The sequence below is a fragment of the Myxine glutinosa genome, chromosome 6, assembly GCF_964187855.1.
Source record: "Myxine glutinosa chromosome 6, kmMyxGlut1.1, whole genome shotgun sequence".
Lineage (NCBI taxonomy): Eukaryota > Metazoa > Chordata > Myxini > Myxiniformes > Myxinidae > Myxine > Myxine glutinosa.
In genome coordinates, this window is record NC_136266.1 from 182490952 (window position 1) to 182510768 (window position 19817).

Sequence of the window (19817 nt, forward strand, 5' to 3'; positions counted from 1 at the left end):
AAGGATTTGCCTGTATTTGCCTCCATTCATTGTTCCCTCCATCCTTACAAGTCTCCCAGCCCCTGCTGATGAAAAGCATCCCCATAGCATGATGCTGCCACCACCATGCTTCACGGTAGAGATGGTGTTCAATGGGTGATGAGCTGTGCTCGGTTTCCGCCAGACGTAGCGCTTTCCATTCAGGCCAAATAGTTAAATTATGTCTCATCAGTCCATATAATCTTTTGCCTCATGCTCTGAGTCTTTTACGTGCCTTTTTGTAAACTCCAGGTGTGCTGTCATGTGCCTTTTTCTCAGGAACAACTTCCCTCTGACCACTTTCCCATAACGCCTAGATTTTGTGACGTGCTTCCAGCACTGCTGTCCTTCCGGCAGGTCCTCCCATCTCAGCCAAGGAACTCTGTAGTTCTGTCAGAGTGGTCATTGGGTTCTTGGTCACCTCTCTCTCACCAAGGTTCTTCTTGCCTGGTTGCTCCATCACAAAATATTTTGAAGTTGTTCCATCACAATCGCACAACAAAAGTAAAAAGACAAAAGATGGTGTGATATGAATCAATAAGAGGATTGTGGTGTCATGCCTACCTTGTTTGGTTGTTTCAGCTTTTCATTTTTTTGAGATTTTTGAGATTTCATCCCTCCATGTTTTTACATTTCATTTCAAATGTTTTTCTTCTTGAATATTTGTGTTTGCAACCTTGACATGTGGTTCTCTGCCATGTGGAATAGCAACCTCAATGCTTCCAAAAGGAAGACCTTAGGGATAGTACCACAGCCTAATTCTGGATGGTTTGAGTTGATCTTGAACTTGTATCAAATGGACCATTCCTGGTTTATAACCGCCTTAGCAGCACCATAAGCAGCAGGCAATCAAAATAAAGATCAGATCAAATCTGACAAGACTAAAAGTGGTGCTTATTTCCAAACCGAATTTATTTACATTATTGTGAGTCTCCTGGTCTTCAAATCAGCTGTTCATCACCATCTCTAATCTTCCCCCTCCCCCCTCCCTGCCCCCCAATCCAAACCTTGATCTTTTCTACCCCCATTAATCCACCCGAAATCCACCTCCTTCAAATTCCGTTGTCTTTCCTGAAATTCCTAGTGCCCATTTGCTTATCCCGTGTTCCCCGCCCCAGGCCTCCCTCTTCCACAGATCTCCCGATGTCTCTGTTCTCTACTGGTGTTGTGTTTCCCTCTCTCTCCCCCTCTTGTCTCTCGCTCCCTTTATGATATGTTCTATGTGTTATCTCTTATACGAGCTTCGACATCGTATACAAAAACTAGAGCAATGTGACTGTGTCGCCAATATGCCTCCGCGTCGTCCCAGTGCGTGACAATGGGTGGATACCCTCATTCACTGTCCTAAAAATAAACAAGTTTGATTTAAATCCTTTCAGCTGTTTTCAAGTATCCCATTTTTACCAGCCAGGACAGGTTTCACATAGCTTGGTGAAGCTGTTTCGGAAAAGGGATTTTTTTTTAAATATCGGGTTTCAAGCTAAGATGGCTGCCAAACCACGTGGCATATGACAAGAAAAATGTACACCCTGCATATGTATGAGTAGGGGATCACGTTTGTGAAGTTTCGTGTTGATCGGATAAGGTTTGTTTTTCTATCCAAGATGGCTGCAAACCATGTGACCTACAACGTCATCATTTTCAAACTACAGTATATGCAACAATGGTGTTATATGACATTTTAAAAATTTCGCATCGATAGGGTAAGTGGTTTCAGATAAATAATTATTGAATCGTTTCCTTCAATCCAATATGGTTGTCATGCCTAGCCAATGGCACATGTAAAGTTTTGAGTCAATCAATTTGGTGGTTTGGGAGGAGATTTTTTTTTTGAGGTTTTAGGTTAAATCCAATATGGCTGCCAAACCATGTGACCTATGATGTCATAAATCTAATATTTCAATACAACAGGGTCATAGATCATATGCATGCAATTTCATATTTTTAGGATAAGGAATTATATTAAGACATTTATATCTGGTATACTACTTCACCGATGTCATCATCATCATGCTTTTGTTCCTCATTGGGAGTACTTGGCAATGTGCCAAGTTTCAAATTTTTCCATTCAGCAGTTTCCGAGAATTTTTTAAAAATTATTTGCGTTTAATCCAAAATGGCTGCCATACCTCGTGACCTATGACATCACAATTATCACAAAAACATTCTGCATGGGTGTTGCTGCTACCCTGAAAGTTTCATCTCAATCGGACATCTGGTTGCTGAGAAACTGAGGTTGAACCCACACGGACGGACAGACGGACAACCCGAAAACGTAATGCCTCCGGCCACCTTCGGGAGCGGAGGCATAAAAAGTTGTTTAAAGTTGTACAGTTGAGAAGTAAAACTGCTGCTGTTGGCCAAAAGTACAAAGTGTATTTTTATTTGAAATTAGATCGTAAAGAATTCCAGCATGGGAAATGTTTTTACGTACACAAATATGGTGGAATTTTGACCTCCATCCTTCCCCTTCCCCCCCCCACTTTCCCCCCCTGAGGAAGGGGGGGGGGGATTAAGTATCCCCCCCCCCCTTCCTCAACATGCTCATTCCCTTCCCCAACTCATTTAATAGTTTTAGTTCTGGTCCCATTCCTCTATTCCATCTCTCCCCTCTCCTACATCCTCCCTTCCCTTCCTTCTCTCATTTTTGTCCTATTTACCAGCTATATGTAAAATATATGGCACCTTGATGCTCTCGCCAAAGAAAGGCAAGCTCCGCGATGCTGCAACCCCACTGTGGCACAATAGCGAGCGGCAATTTCATTTTTAATCAACGCCTCCTGGGAACCTGAAGGTACAAACTGCAGTTTTGTTTCACACGATATCTTGTTGCTCACACGTGTACTCGGACTTGGGTACACGTGAAAAATGGTGCAGTTAATGAGGCAACGGCCACTTGGTATGTTCGTCAAAAACTTGTAAGCGTCAAGTAAATAATTAAATAACATTACAAAAAGGTGATGAACAGCACGTGTGAACATCAGTATGTTCTACTCGAGGGCACAACACTACTGGCTGAACTCACAACAACCAAACCACCAATGAGCAATCAGGTTAATTTGCAATTAAGGCAATTTACTCCAAACGGGCAGGTGCAACACACCTACAAAAAATAACTCGACGACTGCAGGTGAAGTGAAAGGTGAAAGATGAGAACCCTGAGGGAGCAACCATGCCCCATTTATTAATGACAATGTAAACTGCGCTTATGTGACAGCCTGGGCCTGGTTTTGGGTGGAATGTGCCCCCTCGGCTCTCTGCCATAGATGAGCCGTGGGTCAGCCATGCGCATGACTGAAGAGTGACAGCCAGCTCTCGGGTCCATTAATGTGACACTCTGAGCAAGACGTGTAAGGTCGTGAGTAATGGACCCCTCTTTTGCTGTGACGAAGGTCTACAGCCTGAAACTTCACCTTCACTTTGCTTCCCAAGGCAGTTAATGGACCTTCGTCAACTTTCCGTTGATAAAAACCTATATTTTGAATTAGCAAAGACCAGGCACTAGCATTAACAAAGTTGTGCTGCGGAATGGTTTTACATATTGAGCAAGTACCTCCTGTGATCACATGATCTTAAAATTATAAATTAAGTTGAAAAAATATAAAAGTAGCACAAAGGACTATAGTTAAACAATATAAATAAATAAATAGAAGTAACAGTGCGCAGCGAGCTATGTATATCCAGGTTAAATGCATTGGCACCACCCATATAATCAGCCTGCACAGTTGAAGGTGTAATTATCATAATCCCAAGTAAATGGCTCGGACTTTAAGTTTTCATCACTCAGCGATCCCATCGCTTGGAGCCAAAAAATGAACAAGCGAGTCAGTGTTCCGTGATACAAACATACCCAAGGACGATGCTGCTCTGGGTGCTGCGGGTCCAGGGTCATGGGGCGGAGGTGGTCTGCGGGATTCGTGGCAGAATGCAGAGGAGACCGGCTCGTTGTGAATGGTCGATGCTGAATGGCGACACGTAAAGAGAGAACGGTGGGAATAAAGAAGAAACTTGAAAAGGACTTAACAAGCAATCCAGTCGCTACCATCCTTTGCCCAAACCTGATGAAGTTACATATATCTAAATATCTATAAAGCTCAGTTGACTTTTTGCTCCACCAAATAACAGCGAAACGGAGTTGAGTAAAAGGGTGAAAATTCTACACATGCTGTGATACATAACTACCTCTGTCGGTTTGAATGTTTGAAAGAGAATAGACGTCTGGATCAATTTTTGAATTAAATTTAAATCCCGATTTATATACAGTATATATAAACGTGAGTTGTCTGTGTGTCCGCGTTTTATTCAGAGATGGCTGAACGGATCTTCATCAAGCTTTCAGAGGTTCATCAGTGAGTGCCTGGGAGTGTTCTAGGCAAGTAAAAAAGAAAAGAAAAAAAGCTCGTTTTTTTGAAGTAAAAAAAATAAAAATAAAAATAATAATAATAATAATAATCGCTCGATAGTGCCAAACCCTTTTAAAATTAATGACAGTTATATACAAGTACACATTCGCATAAATAAATACAAAACAATTACCAGACATTTGAATACAAATAAATCAAACAATTCCGGAAGTGTACGAATTTGGTAGTATGGCTTCTTCTTCTTCCTGCTCGGCATCACACTTAACTCAGAAACATGAGCCACATTCACTCAGAAACGTGAACCACTCCCCTTCCTCTCCTGCCTCCCCTTCCCCTCCTCCCCCTCCCCTCCCCTTCCCCCCCCCCCCTTCCCCTCCACTCCCCCCTCCATCTCCCACGACGGGGTTGAAGCACAAGACCCGTTACTCTCACCTTGCAGACAGGTTGGTGGCCTGTTTTTCTACCTTCTCTCTGTTTTATTAGCTCCCTGAGCTTTCTAAGCCCTCCAATCCTTCCCAGTTCCTTCAGGACACACACATTCTTCCAGGAACCAATTCCTGGTTAAGCTCCCAAAATCCAGGCTTACTGCAGACCTCCACTCTTTTTATTCCTCTTTCCTCCAGTTTGTGGAACCGTCTTCGGGCGACTTTAATCGCACTCTTCCCTCCAGAAGTTCAAGCAGGTGGTGCACCACTGCCTAATGTCATTTCACATCCCTACCCATGATTATGTCTACCTCCATCAACCCTACCTAACCCAACCCTCTTACTTGCAGGTCACCGTCTTTCCTCCCATTGTCTGTGTCTGTCTCTGTGTCTGTCTCTGTGTCTGTCTCTGTGTCTGTCTCTGTGTCTGTCTCTGTCTCTGTCTCTGTGTCTGTCTCTGTCTCTGTGTCTGTCTCTGTGTCTGTCTGTCGCTGTGTCTGTCTGTATCTGTGTCTGTCTGTATCTGTCTGTCTCTGTGTCTGTCTGTCTCTGTGTCTGTCTGTGTCTGTGTCTGTGTCTGTGTCTGTGTCTGTCTCTGTGTCTGTCTCTGTGTCTGTCTCTGTGTCTGTCTCTGTGTCTGTCTCTGTGTCTGTCTCTGTGTCTGTGTCTGTCTCTGTGTCTGTGTCTGTCTCTGTGTCTGTCTCTGTGTCTGTCTCTGTGTCTGTCTCTGTGTCTGTCTCTGTGTCTGTCTCTGTGTCTGTCTCTGTGTCTGTCTCTGTGTCTGTCTCTGTGTCTGTCTCTGTGTCTGTCTCTGTGTCTGTCTCTGTGTCTGTCTCTGTGTCTGTCTCTGTGTCTGTCTCTGTCTGTCTTTGTCTGTCTTTGTCTGTCTTTGTCTGTCTCTCTCCCTCTCTCTGCTTTTCCTGATCATGCTTTTCCTTGCTCGTCTCCAACTGTGGCCATACTTTCAGGAAATCACATATTTCCCTGTCTCTCTTCACTCTTCCATGAGCCTAGATTTCTCATGCATACTCTCTGACTCTCCCATACCCCATCTCCGAGCTTGTGTACACTCGATGACTCTTACTTCCTGGTGTGCATGCCATCCCCTTTCACAAGGTGTGTGTGCTTTGTGTCTGCGCTCTCTTGCCTGCGTACACCTCTCCGCTCTGTCAGTCTGTTGCCAATTCCCCTCTGTCGTTTATCTTTCCAAAAAGCCGAATCATTTATATTAAAACATGATTCTAAATCTTGACACGTGACACTACTCACTCGATCTCTGCTCTACCATATAGAGTAGTTTATTTGACCCTGTAGGGTGGATTCAATCTCTTTACAATGAGGATGAGTGCCCTTGTCCGGGAGGCCATCATTCATTTTGATGATGCATCAATACAGTTTGAGAGGCCATGGAGCGGAGCGGGTTGAGCCTTGTTGGTGCATTGCTCTTCATGGTTTGGGGTTGCTTCCCGTGACTATTCATGGCAGAAATTTCTGCTAATTTTGAAATCGACAGACAGGATGTTGATCGAGGTATGCTATCCGCCGTGGGAAGTAAGAGGTAGCTGAGGTTTTGGGCTTTAGCCCTTTATCAGAGCAAGACGGACACCAGCAAGACGAGCTCTCCATAGTACATTTCTGCTCCTGCTATAAAGTGGCGACCTGTCCAGGATCGGTTCTTAGCCACAGAAACAACACAGTTGGGCCCAAACCAAACGATGAAACAATTTCAACATCACAACATGGCTCACCACATACCTAGTATATTGTTTCGTAGGGAACTTGGTGCAAGGCATTGCTGTAACGTTTTCCCCAAATGATTGGAGTTGTCCAGGCCTGGATCAACAGGACACTCTGGTTGTAACGGGGTCACAGCAACAGCCTGGAAAAATTGGGAGCATCTGTTTGAATGCATGTTTCATCTCAGCAACATAACATGGATCGTCACAATGTTCGAAATAAAAACACCGAGTGTATCATGCGGAAACTCAAAAAAGAGGAAATGAGAGAGTGAATCCCAGAAATAGTTGCCTGAAAACAGGAGGGTTAGGGTTAGGGATACATGGATCATCCAAAGGAAATCCCTATGGTCAAGCAGGATGTGTGATGTAATATATGGGATAGGTGATGTCAATTTAGTTTACAGATTAGAAATTGCATATTTCAAAAAAACGTTTCACACATGTACGAGTGAGGCTTAAATTAAGAGCCTCCAAAAAAAAAAAGTTTAATACAATACAAAAAAAATTACAAAAGTCAAATACAGATTTGAGGAAGTAATTTATTTACAATTTAGAGCCCTGCAATTCACATTCTATTAAATACCTGTTGACCCTAAGAAAATGAAAGCGATAGGTAATGTCAATTTAGTTTTCAGATTAGAAATTGCATATTGCAAGAAAAAAGGTTTCACACATGTATGAGTGAGGCTTAAATTAAGAGCCCCCCCCCCCCCAATACCCCAAAAATACAAAGGTCAAATACAGATTTGAGGAAGTAATTTATTTACAACTTAGAGCCCTGCAATTCATATTGTATTAAATACCTGTTGATCCTAAGAAAATGAAAGCGATAGGTGATGGCAATTTAGTTTTCAGATTAGAAATTGCATAAAAACCACTTTTAGAGGCCATTTTTCCCCGCAAAGCAGGGGGTTGGCCTTTTTCGGGCACCGTGGTTGTTGTTGTTTTTGTTGGTCCCCTTTTTGAAGCAATGTTTTACGGCCGGATGCCCTTCCTGCCGCCAACCCTTTTTGTCGCCTTTTACGACAAACAGGGAATTACCAGTGAACTGGTACTCAATTAGCCGACCTCGGAAGGATGACAGGCTGAGTCAACCCCCCTGGCGTTAATTCAGCGATTAGAAATTGCATATTGCCAAAAAAAAAAAAGGTTTCACAGATGTATGAGTGAGGCTTAAATTAAGAGCCCCCCCCCCCTCCCCCCAAAAATAAAAATAAAAATACCAAAAAAATACAAAAGTCAAATACAGATTTGAGGAAGTAATTTATTTACAATTTAGAGCCCTGCAATTCATATTGTATTAAATACCTGTTGACCCTTAGAAAATGAAAGCGATAGGTGATGTCAATTGAGTTTTCAGATTAGAAATTGCATATTGCAAAAAAAAAGGTTTCACACATGTACGAGTGAGGCTTAAATTAAGAGCCTCTAAAAAAAAAAGTAAAAAAAAATATAAAATAAATACAAAAGTCAAATACTGATTTGAGGAAGTACTTTATTTACAATTTAGAGCCCTGCAATTCATATTCTATTAAATACCTGTTGACCCTAAGAAAATGGTTCATGCATAAAGCCTTAGCAAAGGAAGAGGCAATGGAGGGTAGAAAAGTAAGTTTAATCAGATCAATGGGTGAAACGATGAGGTAAGAGGGAAAGAAGAAGAGCAAGCGGAGAAATGCAAACGATAACTGTATAATGTGAATGTTATATATATGACGGTTTGCACTGCTTTTCCTCAGGTTACTGCCAGTGCGTTTCCTGTTCAGGGCTGACATGGCAAAAAGTTCAGAATGAGAAACAAAACAGCCCAGACAGAAAGTAGACGCGAGGCCAAATTTAAAGCCTTGGACCGCGGCGAGAGAAAATGAGTACCGATCCTGCATCGAATCACCGGACGTATCCACGCCGTACGCACCGGCTTTCCTGCATTTTTGTCCCCATTTGGAGAAACAGCTGTGCAGTTAACCCCCTTACCCCCCAATCGCCCACTTTTAATCCATCCCATGACCCGCCCCCCTCTCCCCAACTTCATCCACCTGCCCAACTCATTCCAACGCACAAGAACAGCTTGGCAGGTTTGATGCCATTAAGTCAATTATGTCCACACATTGGAGATTCAGAAACGTCGTTTGCCACCCTCATGGTTGCCCAGAACCCGGTAGAGTCAATCCACCGCACTCCATCTGCTGTCTGTCGAGGGGTCCACGAAGACTGCATCACACCGAAAACCTGGCGGTATCGTCCAAATTCAAACGCAGACTTATTTTGCATGAAACCACAAGTGAAATCTCAAGGAAAAACACCACAGGCCACAGTTGTTCGACCACATCCGGCTTTCGTGCCTTTGCTCGGGATTTCTTGCACAATCATCACAGCAATTCAATTATCTCTGTGACATCATCAGGAATAAAAGCTCCTGCACAACAAAAAATAAAGCGTAATCAGAGATTGCAGACCCTCGCCAGGACGTGTTTGTGAGGTATATTTTGTAGGGTGTTTTTTGTTGTTGTTTTTGAAACATTGTTTAAAAAAAAACATTTTATTGAATATATATTTTTATTTAAAATGTATTTTTTTGTTAAAACAAATATGGCAGCCGAACCACGTGGCTTATGACGTTACTATTTCTTTTTCTCCACCAATTTATCCCGAGACGACAAGGAATTTCATCTTAATCGGATGAAGTTTTGTATTTGTCGAGTTATGACGTCATAATGGAGGCACCTATGACATCATCATGAACATATTTTATTCCCCATGTGGAGTTCTTTACAATGAGCCATGTCTCAATTGTTTTCTACGCAGCGCTTTCGGAGATATAGAGGTGCAAGGTTTTTCGGCTTTTCCAAGATGGCACCTGTACTACGTGCCCTATGACGTCATAATTATCATTTTAAAAAAAATCTACGGGAGGCGCACCTGTGGTGAAAATTTCCTGTCAATCGAACCAATGGTTGCAGAGAAAAGCATGTTTACTCCATGCAGACAAACAAACAAACAGACAAACAGACAAACGGACCCAAATGCAATGCCCTCTCCTCTGGGGAAGGTAACTATAATTTTACATCCAAAACATGGTCAATAAACTCCATAGATCACCACCATTTCATCAGTAGTATATGTTGATCATATTTCAACCCATTTTGGATGCTGTTGGTCAATCCCAATGAAACCGCAACGTTTTAGGGCGACCTCCAAATACCCTTATAATCAGAAACTTGTCTCCTTCCATAGACCTCCATCATATCGCCAACAGGATAACCGCCCTTCCTTCGGACACACAATGAAGTCGAAGCAAACTTGGGGTTCCGCACCCAGCCCAAGGCTCAGATCCAGGTGTCATGGCCAAAACTCACAACAGCTGCTACATCATCCCACGCAGCTGCTTCGACGTTTGAGCATTCGACTCCGCCAGTGCTTCCCGCAAGGAGGAGGCCAGGTTTAGGAGCATACACGTTCACGATCCTGACTGTGCATGACCACACAACCTCTCAACTACCACAACAATGTCACTTCAAATTGCAAAACGGGCATGCGTGGCCCTCTGAAACGCAGGACGACACAGTGTCCTTGTCAATATCCGTTTACAAAGGAAAGGCACTCCCATCAAAGAATGCGGTGTGACCCAAAATGTTGAACTGCTTTTAAATGGATAACTCCTGACCCAAAAAAAACATTTTTCTTGATTGTACGAGGCTATGAGATCAAATTTTACATTATTAAATGTGAAAGGATATGTTCTGTATCAAATTGATATCGATATGATAATGTATTGCAGGTGCTGCACTCGCGTGACATCATTCTCTTTGGGATGAACATGATGTCTCGGGTTTGAAGGAAATACAAGGTGAATTATAACAGCGCTCGAGCTGGATCTGAATCCGGACCCGAAGTGGATCTGGATCTGGACCCGAACTGGATCTGGATCTGACCCAAAATCTAATTGGCTAGGTTTTGTCACTTACTAACTCAACCACCTAGTCCATAACTTTATATACACTATATATACACTATATATACAATATATATATATATATATATATATATGTAGCGGTTACCGCTGGATGTACATAATCGCCTTGCACCGGCCAGAACACGGCCAGACGCGCCTCTCCCGGGCATGCCCGGACTCACTGTTCCCGGGCACGCCCGAACCTCCCGGGCACGCCCGGTCTCGTCTTTCCCGGGCATGCCCGCTCTCGCCTTTCCAGGGCTCGCCCAGAGCGTCCGGGCATGCCCGCTATCGCCTTTCCAGGGCTCGCCCAGAGCGTCCGGGCATGCCCGCTATCGCCTTTCCAGGGTACGCCCAGAGCGTCCGGGCATGCCCGCTATCGCCTTTCCAGGGCTCGCCCAGAGCGTCCGGGCATGCCCGCTATCGCCTTTCCAGTGCTCGCCCAGAGCGCCCGGGCACGCCCAGCCTCGACTTGCCAGGCCGCAGCCAAACACGCCCGGGCAGGTCCAGACTCGCCTTTCCAAGGCTCGCCCTTGATACCCGGGCATGCCCGGTATAGCTTTTGCCGGGCAAACTTCCCGACATAAATGTGTATATATATTGTTGCCCGAAAAACGGGCTTGTCAGAATACCTGAGCTGTTTGGTTTCAATAATAGTGGGGGGGCCAATGTAGCAGATTGAAATGCCCGGTGAAATTGCTTGTTAATTTTTGGACACTGGTTGGGCTGTCTTTAGGGATGATATAAGTTCTAGAAAAAATATGTCTCCAATTGTTTCAAGTTCTTTATGGCGGCCATTTTGGATTTTCAAAATGGCGGATGTCGAAAACGTAAAATTCCATTATCTTGGCTTCTAAATGACCTAGAGTTTCGATTCTGGTGTCCAGTTGTACATTTTTGGGGATAGAGAATTGAATGAAACCTTCTTTAATAACCTACAAGGGATAAAAATAGGTTTTTATGGCACAGCCGAACCAGTGTCCAAAATCTAACTTAATGCACATCTATCTTAATTGTTATTTGTTATTTGTATGTTCCAGATTCGTGACCCTGAGCTATGATGGAGCCAAAAAGCAAGAAAACCAAGAAAGAAACTGATTTCACACTTTGCATTCAGTGCCAGGATCCCCAAGGTGCACTAGTGACTGAGCCAGCACTGGGCTCATATGCAAAGTTTCTCCAGTTCATCCAGGAGAGGGCACGATATGGTGATGCCGACTTCAAACAGATCAGCGAACGATTAAGCTGTTTCACTGCCACTGACTTGAGGAACAATAAAGCAAAGTGGCACCGGGCATGTTATGGATCTACATGCAACACTGCTCACCTGGAGCGTGCTAGAGTTCGCCACCAGAAAGCCTGCGAACATGGCGACACCCAGCATCTTCATAAGAGGTGTGGACGTCCTTCTTCTGCACCTGCCGCTGCAAGTACCTCAGGTTCTACGCAAGACGAGACTCTTCGCTTCACACGTTCATCATCAACTCCATTCAACAGAGACCTTTGTTTCTTCTGTCAAGAGGTCACTAAGGAAAGTCATGCCATGTACCCAGTCAGCACAACAGGTTGCCCAGAGCTGTCATCTACACAACCGAGAGGAGATGACAAGCGCGCAGAACAACATGCTAGCTGTCCTCGAGTCAAACGAAGTCCTGGAGGCCATGGCAAAGTTTGATGAGAGGAAAGAAGCCAAGAGTCCACTGTTCAAGTTTGTGCGACGCTACATGCGGATGATAATGCTGATATACACATTCATCCGTGCCACCCGTGATGGACAATTTGAGCTTCACCTGTCTTCACTGGATGAGATGTGCATATACTTCTTTGCACATGACAAACAGAAATATGCCAGGCTGACTCCCCGGTACCTTGCAGAGATGAAGGCCCTGAAGATGACAGATCCAGGGATCTACCAAGAGTTCATGGATGGGAACTTCAGTGTCCATAAGAATGAAATCCCCTTCTGTGCTGTAGGTGTGGACCATGCACTGGAGCACATCAACAGGATCATGAAGGTGACAGGGGGTATTGTGGGCATTACCCAGAATGCCAGTGCCCGCGAAAGGTTCTTTCTGACAGCACCAGAGCTGAGTAGGCTTGCTGAAGAAGCCCGTCAGATGGCTGGCTCACAATCAGCTACACGCAAGGAGCACCACGACCTATCAACCACAGTCTGGGCTCGGCAGGAAGACAGCATTCGTCGACTGAAGAATGTGATCAGAGAGTCCATGAATCCCATGACGCATGAGGGTGAAGACCTGACGACTATCATCACTAAGGTGGTGATGCCAGCTGAAGTACAGAAGGATGTCTGCAACCAAGATGAGATTGGTCAGAAAGCGTATAACACGTTTGTTGCAGAGCGCATCAACACAAATGAAATCAACCTTTGGGCCAGAATGGGAAAGGTCAAACTGAAGATGTGGAAGAGTGCCAGGAAAGCTGTGAAGCACAAACTGGCAGACAAGGTTGTAGAGCTGAAAGACGACAGGTCACTGTTTGCGCGCATGCTGATCGTGGCCCGCTCACGACCAGAGATCAACTTGAAGGATGCCATAGGTCAATATGAATTCACCGCGCTTCCACGAACCCTCTTTGCAATGGCTGGGACACTACTACCATGCACAGACAAAAGCAAGCTCATGGGCATCCTAGAAGATCTACCCAAGAAGTCAACTGGCACTGGTCAGCAGCCAGACGACGACAATCCTGAACATACTCCACCCCCTCCCAAGAAGGTGACTGTCATAGACGGCATGGCATTAGTGCAAGCAATGGGTAAGCCACAATGGGTCAAAACATGTGCCCAGTGGGCTGGCCATTTCAATGCAACACTGGACTGCAAGACCAACGGGTATGATGAAGTCCACCTCGTGTTTGACCGATATGATCTGCCAAATTCACTGAAAGAGGCCACACGGGAGAGGCGCCAAGGTGGCAAGCCGCCCACTGCTTACCACGTTCAAGACAGCACCCCGATTGGGAAACTGACAGCAAAACAGTTCCTGTCGCACACCAACACCAAAGATGAGCTAACTGTCTATCTGGCAAAGAAAGCTCTGTGTCACTTTGAGGGGACTACCAAGGTCTTCATCGTCACTTCAAGGCAGGATGTCTTCTCCAACTGCATGGATGTACAGCATCTCCGTAGCTCCCAGGAGGAGGCTGATACGAGGATCTTTCTTCACAGTCTAGATGCCGTCCGAAGAGGTGCAACACAGCTGTACATTCAGTCACCTGATACTGATGTATTCATCCTAGCACTCCACCGGTACCATGAACTATGCAAAGACACATACTTCATCACGGGTGTGGGGAACAAGAAGAGGCAAATCTCACTGGAACCAATAGTACATGAACTTGGTGTCAGGAAGGCTGCAGCCCTACCAGGATTCCATGCATTCACGGGAGCAGACCAGACTGGTCGGTTTGCCGGCAAGGGAAAGCTCACATGTTGGCAAGCCCTCAATAGGTGCTCTGTTGAGGTGGTATCTGCGTTTCATGACCTTGGGGCCTCTGAGGAGCTGAGAGCTGACACAGAAAGTGACATTGAGGCATTTGTATGCCAGCTGTATGAGCCTCGTACTACAGTTGTGGATGTGGGCAAGCTGAGGTGGAGACTGTTTACCAAGAAACAGCTAGAGGCACAGAAGCTGCCACCAACACGGGGAGCTTTACATGAAGCCATTGCTCGTGCACATTTCCAGGCCATGGTGTGGCATCAGGCTGATGTACCGGACCCCCAGCTTCCACAACCAACAGAACATGGATGGAGAGCAGAAGGAGATCAGCTGGTGCCCATCACAACCAAGGACCCTCCAGCCCCAGCTGCCATCACACATCTAATCAAATGTAACTGCAAGAAGACCCAATGCATGTCTCACTGCTCATGCAGGTCTCAGCATCTCAACTGTTCTGAGATGTGTATGTGTGGGGCAGATGAAGAGGTGTGTGGTAACACGGGTCAGGAGCGCCCCATGGGAATCGATAACACTGATGATGAGGAGGATGGAGATCCTTCAGTCACAATGAACACTGCCAACTAAAAATATTGCACAAAGACATTATAAGTGTACATTTGAACACTAAAGTCCAGCCTTTATGTGATTTAGAAGTGAAAATGATGGAAAAAAATATATATATGTGTTGGCATAAGTGCGTGAAAATCCAAGATGGCTGCCATAAGAACCCTTTTGATCATATGTAGGTGTATAAATGTGTGTTTATTGGATTAAGTATCCGCAAATATGTACATTTGGACACCAAAATTAACACTCTAGGTCATTTAGAAGCCAAGATAATGACAATTTCGGTTTTCAACAAACGCCATTTTGATAATCCAAAATGGCCGCTATAAAGAACTTGAAAAAAATGGAGACATATTTTTTCTACAACTTCTATCATCCCTAAAGACAACCCAACCAGTGTCCACAAATTAACATTTGAATTCAACGGGAAAACATTGGCCCCCCCACTATAAAGCAACTCGGACGAATTCCGTCTTTGGTCGCGTCAATTCTTTCGACTCGCGTTGGAGCGCAGTTCCTTCATTGGTGACCTACCGACATGGATACGGCAGTGACGCTTAAACTGCCTACCTTCTGGGAGACTCACGCGGCTGTTTGGTTCGCCCAGGCGGACTCCCAGTTCGCCCTGCGAGGCATCACCGCGGACGACACCCGCTTCCACCATGTTGTGGCGGCGCTCGGTTCCACCACCGCGGCCCGCGCCTTGAGCCTCCTCCAGCACCCGCCGGCTGCTGACAAATACGACGCGCTGAAGACGCTCCTCCTCGGCGCTTTCGCCCTCTCACCGGCAGCACGCGCACGGCGCCTGCTTGACCTGCCCGAGCTCGGCGACACGCGACCGTCCGAGCGCATGGACTATATGCTCTCGTTGCTCGGCGAGCACTCTCCGGCATTCCTGTTCCGGGAGCTGTTCCTCCGTCAGCTGCCTAACCCGGTACGCCTCGCCCTGGCTGGCACGTTGATCACGGATTCCCGCGCCCTCGCCAGGGAAGCCGATAAGATCTCCTCGGCGGGCCAGCACATCGGCGCGGTTACCTGGAGCCCGCCGCCGTCCGAGGCGACGCCCACGACGCCCGAGCGCCCTGCGCGGTTGGAGGCCGAACTGCCGGTGCAACTGGCGGCCGCCACGCCGCACCGCCCGCTTCCGACACGACGGCCGGGGCCTCCACCTGACCGGGCATGGTGTTATTACCACGCCAGGTTCGGACACAAGGCTCGGACGTGCCGGCCCCCGTGCACTTTCGGCAGGTCGGGAAACGGCCGGGCCGGCGTTCATTCCCAGCCATGAGCGCCGGCCAATCGGGCAACTTGCTGTTTATTCGGGACAAAGCGTCTGGACGGCGTTTCCTGTGCGACACCGGCGCCCAACTGAGCGTCATACCTGCCTCCGAGCAGGACAGGCTGGACGCAGTTTGCGGCCCCTCTTTGGTCGCTGCTAATGGCTCGGCCATACGCACTTTCGGCCCACGCGTCGTCACCCTCTGCTTCGGCAGCCAGCACTTTCAATGGACTTTTGTTACCGCCAGCGTCCCCGTGGCTTTGCTGGGCGCCGACTTCCTCTGCGCGCATGGGCTGCTGGTCGACGTCAAACGACGTCGCCTTGTCCACGCCGAGACCTTCAGCTCCCTGGCGTGCACAATGAGCAGCTCCGCGCCGACCGAACTGGCGTGCGCCCTCCCGGCAACGAACGAGTTCGCTCGCCTGCTCGTGGAATTCCCGGTCCTCACGCGGCCGACGTTTTCGGCCGTCGCGGTGCGGCACGGGATCGAGCACCACATACCCACTACGGGCCCGCCGGTCTACGCCAGGGCCCGCCGCCTCGACCCAGCCAAGCTCGCCGTGGCAAAGGCCGAATTCGACGCGTTGGAGCACCTCGGCATCGTGCGGCGCTCCGATAGCGCGTGGGCCTCGCCACTGCACATCGTGCCAAAGCCGGGGGGTGGATGGCGCCCGTGTGGCGACTACCGCCGTCGCAATGACGCTACCACCCCCGACAGGTACCCGATCCCGCATATTCAGGACTTTTCCGCCCGTTTGGCGGGACGGGTCATCTTTTCGAAAATTGACCTGATACGGGGCTACCACCAGGTACCTGTCCGGGCGGCCGACGTCCCGAAGACGGCCGTCATCACGCCGTTCGGCCTGTTCGAATTTTTGCGGATGCCGTTTGGCCTCAAAAACGCGGCCCAGGCGTTCCAGCGCTTGATGGACGGCGTGCTGCGCGACCTGCCGTTTCTTTTCGTCTATCTGGACGACATCCTCGTCGCCAGCACGTCCCACGCCGAGCACCTCCTCCACCTCCGAACACTGTTCGGTCGCCTCAGCGAGCACGGCTTAATTGTCAACCCGGTCAAATGCCACTTCGGCGCGACGACCGTTGACTTTTTGGGCCACCGCATCACCAAGACCGGGGCCGTGCCGCTGCCGACCAAGGTCGAGGCCATCACCACGTTCCCGCGTCCCCGTTCCATCAAGGCCCTCCAAGAGTTCCTCGGCATGGTGAATTTTTATCACCGATTCGTGCCCCGCGCTGCTCAGCTCATGCGGCCCCTTTACGAGGCCCTCCGGGGCAAGCCAGCCAAGCATGACATTGTTTGGTCCGCGGCCATGGACGCGGCCTTCGCCAGTGCCAAACGGGCCCTCGCCGACGCAACGCTGCTGGCTCACCCGGTGCTCAACGCGCCCATCGCCCTCACTACGGACGCCTCCAACTACGCGGTGGGCGCCGTCCATGAGCAATGGGTGGACGGGGTTTGGCAGCCACTCGCTTTTTTCAGCCGGCAACTCCGGCCGAACGAGTTAAACTACAGCACGTTCGACCGCGAGCTGCTCGGGCTATTCCTGGCCGTTCGCCATTTCCGACACCTCCTGGAGGGCCGCCCGTTCACGGCTTTCGTCGACCACAAGCCGTTGGTCTACGCAATGGCTAAGGTCACGGAGCCGTGGTCGGCCCGCCAGCAGCGCCACCTCTCCGCCGTGTCGGAGTTCACCACGGACATCCAGCACGTCGCCGGCAAAGACAACGCCGTGGCCGACTGCCTTTCGCGGGCCAGCGCGAACGCGGTCCACCTCGGCGTGGACTTCACGCTCATGGCGGCCGACCAGACCACCGACGCCTCGGTGCAGGCACTCCGCGTGGCGGACACGGGCCTCCGCCTGGCCGAAATCCCCTTCGCGGGCACCGTCCTGCTCTGCGACGTCTCCCAGGGCCAGCCTCGCCCCATCGTGCCCGTTTCCTGGCAGCGCCGCATCTTCGCCTCCATCCACGGCCTTTCTCACCCGGGCCGGAAAGCTTCTCAGAAGCTGGTGTCGGCGCGTTTCGTCTGGCACGGCCTTCGACGAAACATCCGTGACTGGGCCAATGCCTGCACGGCCTGCCAGCGAGCCAAGGTCCACCGCCACACCCAGGCCCCGCTGGCACCTTTCGCCGTGCCTGAACGGCGTTTCGACCACGTCCACGTGGACCTGGTGGGTCCCCTGCCCCCCTCGCGGGGGTTCACCCACCTGCTCACCATGGTGGACAGGACCACCAGGTGGCCGGAGGCCGTGCCCCTCACCTCCACCACCACCGCCGACGTGGCGCAGGCGTTCATCGCCACCTGGGTCGCGCGCTTCGGCGCACCAGCGGACATCTCGTCCGACCGCGGCCCACAGTTCACGTCTGAGCTTTGGGGCGCGGTCGCCCGTTCGTTGGGGGTCACGCTGCACCGCACCACGGCCTACCACCCCCAAGCCAATGGGTTGTGCGAGCGGTTTCACCGCTCCATGAAGGCCGCACTCATGGCCGGCCTTCAGGACGACGGTTGGGCCGACCGGCTGCCGTGGGTCCTTTTGGGCCTTCGCACGGCCCCCAAGGAAGACCTCCAGGCGTCCGCCGCCGAGCTCGTCTACGGCCAGCCACTCCGCGTCCCGGGCGAATTCGTGCCTGACGCTACCAGTCCCTGGTCCGCCGCTCGCCAGCGCTCGGACCTCCAGGAGGCCGCCCGACGATTTGCCCCCGTGCCGACGTCCCGCCACGGTGGCCCCCAGTCCTACGTCCACCCGGCGCTTCGCACAGCGGAGTACGTCTTTGTGCGTCATGACGCGCACCGGGGGCCACTCCGGCCGCCGTACGACGGGCCCTTCCGGGTCCTGCGACGGGGCGACAAGTCTTTCATCGTCGACTTCGGCGGCCGGCCGGACCGGATTTCTGTGGACCGCCTCAAACCGGCGCACATGGACGTCGACCGACCACCACGGTTGGCCCTTCCTCCGCGGCGAGGCCGCCCCCCGTCCACAGTTCCCCCCGCTCGACCACCCACCACCACGTCAGACCCCTCCCCACGACCCTCCAGGGGTCGCTTCGGCCGGGTCATCCGGACCCCCCTTAAATTGACCCTGCCGGTGCAGGTCGATTCTGGAGGGGCGTGTGTAGCGGTTACCGCTGGATGTACATAATCGCCTTGCACCGGCCAGAACACGGCCAGACGCGCCTCTCCCGGGCATGCCCGGACTCACTGTTCCCGGGCACGCCCGAACCTCCCGGGCACGCCCGGTCTCGTCTTTCCCGGGCATGCCCGCTCTCGCCTTTCCAGGGCTCGCCCAGAGCGTCCGGGCATGCCCGCTATCGCCTTTCCAGGGCTCGCCCAGAGCGTCCGGGCATGCCCGCTATCGCCTTTCCAGGGTACGCCCAGAGCGTCCGGGCATGCCCGCTATCGCCTTTCCAGGGCTCGCCCAGAGCGTCCGGGCATGCCCGCTATCGCCTTTCCAGTGCTCGCCCAGAGCGCCCGGGCACGCCCAGCCTCGACTTGCCAGGCCGCAGCCAAACACGCCCGGGCAGGTCCAGACTCGCCTTTCCAAGGCTCGCCCTTGATACCCGGGCATGCCCGGTATAGCTTTTGCCGGGCAAACTTCCCGACATAAATGTGTATATATTGTTACAGACACGACTTTGATGTTAAAGTGGGCCGAGCGGAATGGCCGTCGTGTCCGCACAAATTACCCGACTATACTCGCCGTTGACGAAGTCGCGCTACGCTGGCTCAATAAGAAAAAGAAGACACCCGGCTGGATTACAATCACACAATACGACACCAACGTTTCGATTCTCAAGTATATTCGTACGGAAAAAGGTTAGATTACAGGGGCTAGAGGTATATTACAGGAAGACAGGCACTTAGACACACTCTTATATTAACCCCGGACAGACGACAGACACACGGGACAAAATGCTGACTCACACGGGGGTTGATGAAAAGGAAAGGCAGGTCGCGATGGCTCAAGGTGCACTCTTGGCTCAAGGCAGAATCGAC

The 19817-nt window shown here is 49.8% G+C and overlaps 1 protein-coding gene across 6 annotated transcripts in view; it reads right to left on the reverse strand.

Annotated features, from left to right (window-relative positions):
- The window catches only part of LOC137429011 (partitioning defective 3 homolog), a 455854-nt gene that overhangs the window by 114122 nt on the left and 321915 nt on the right, over positions 1 to 19817 (reverse strand). For all 6 annotated transcript variants that reach the window (XM_068118986.2, XM_068118984.2, XM_068118985.2 and 3 more), the window contains 2 exons: positions 6563 to 6686; positions 3869 to 3979 (listed from right to left, as the gene is read on the reverse strand). In XM_068118986.2, coding sequence (XP_067975087.2) covers positions 3869 to 3979; positions 6563 to 6686 — 235 coding nt within the window. The remainder of the gene's footprint in view (positions 1 to 3868; positions 3980 to 6562; positions 6687 to 19817) is intronic.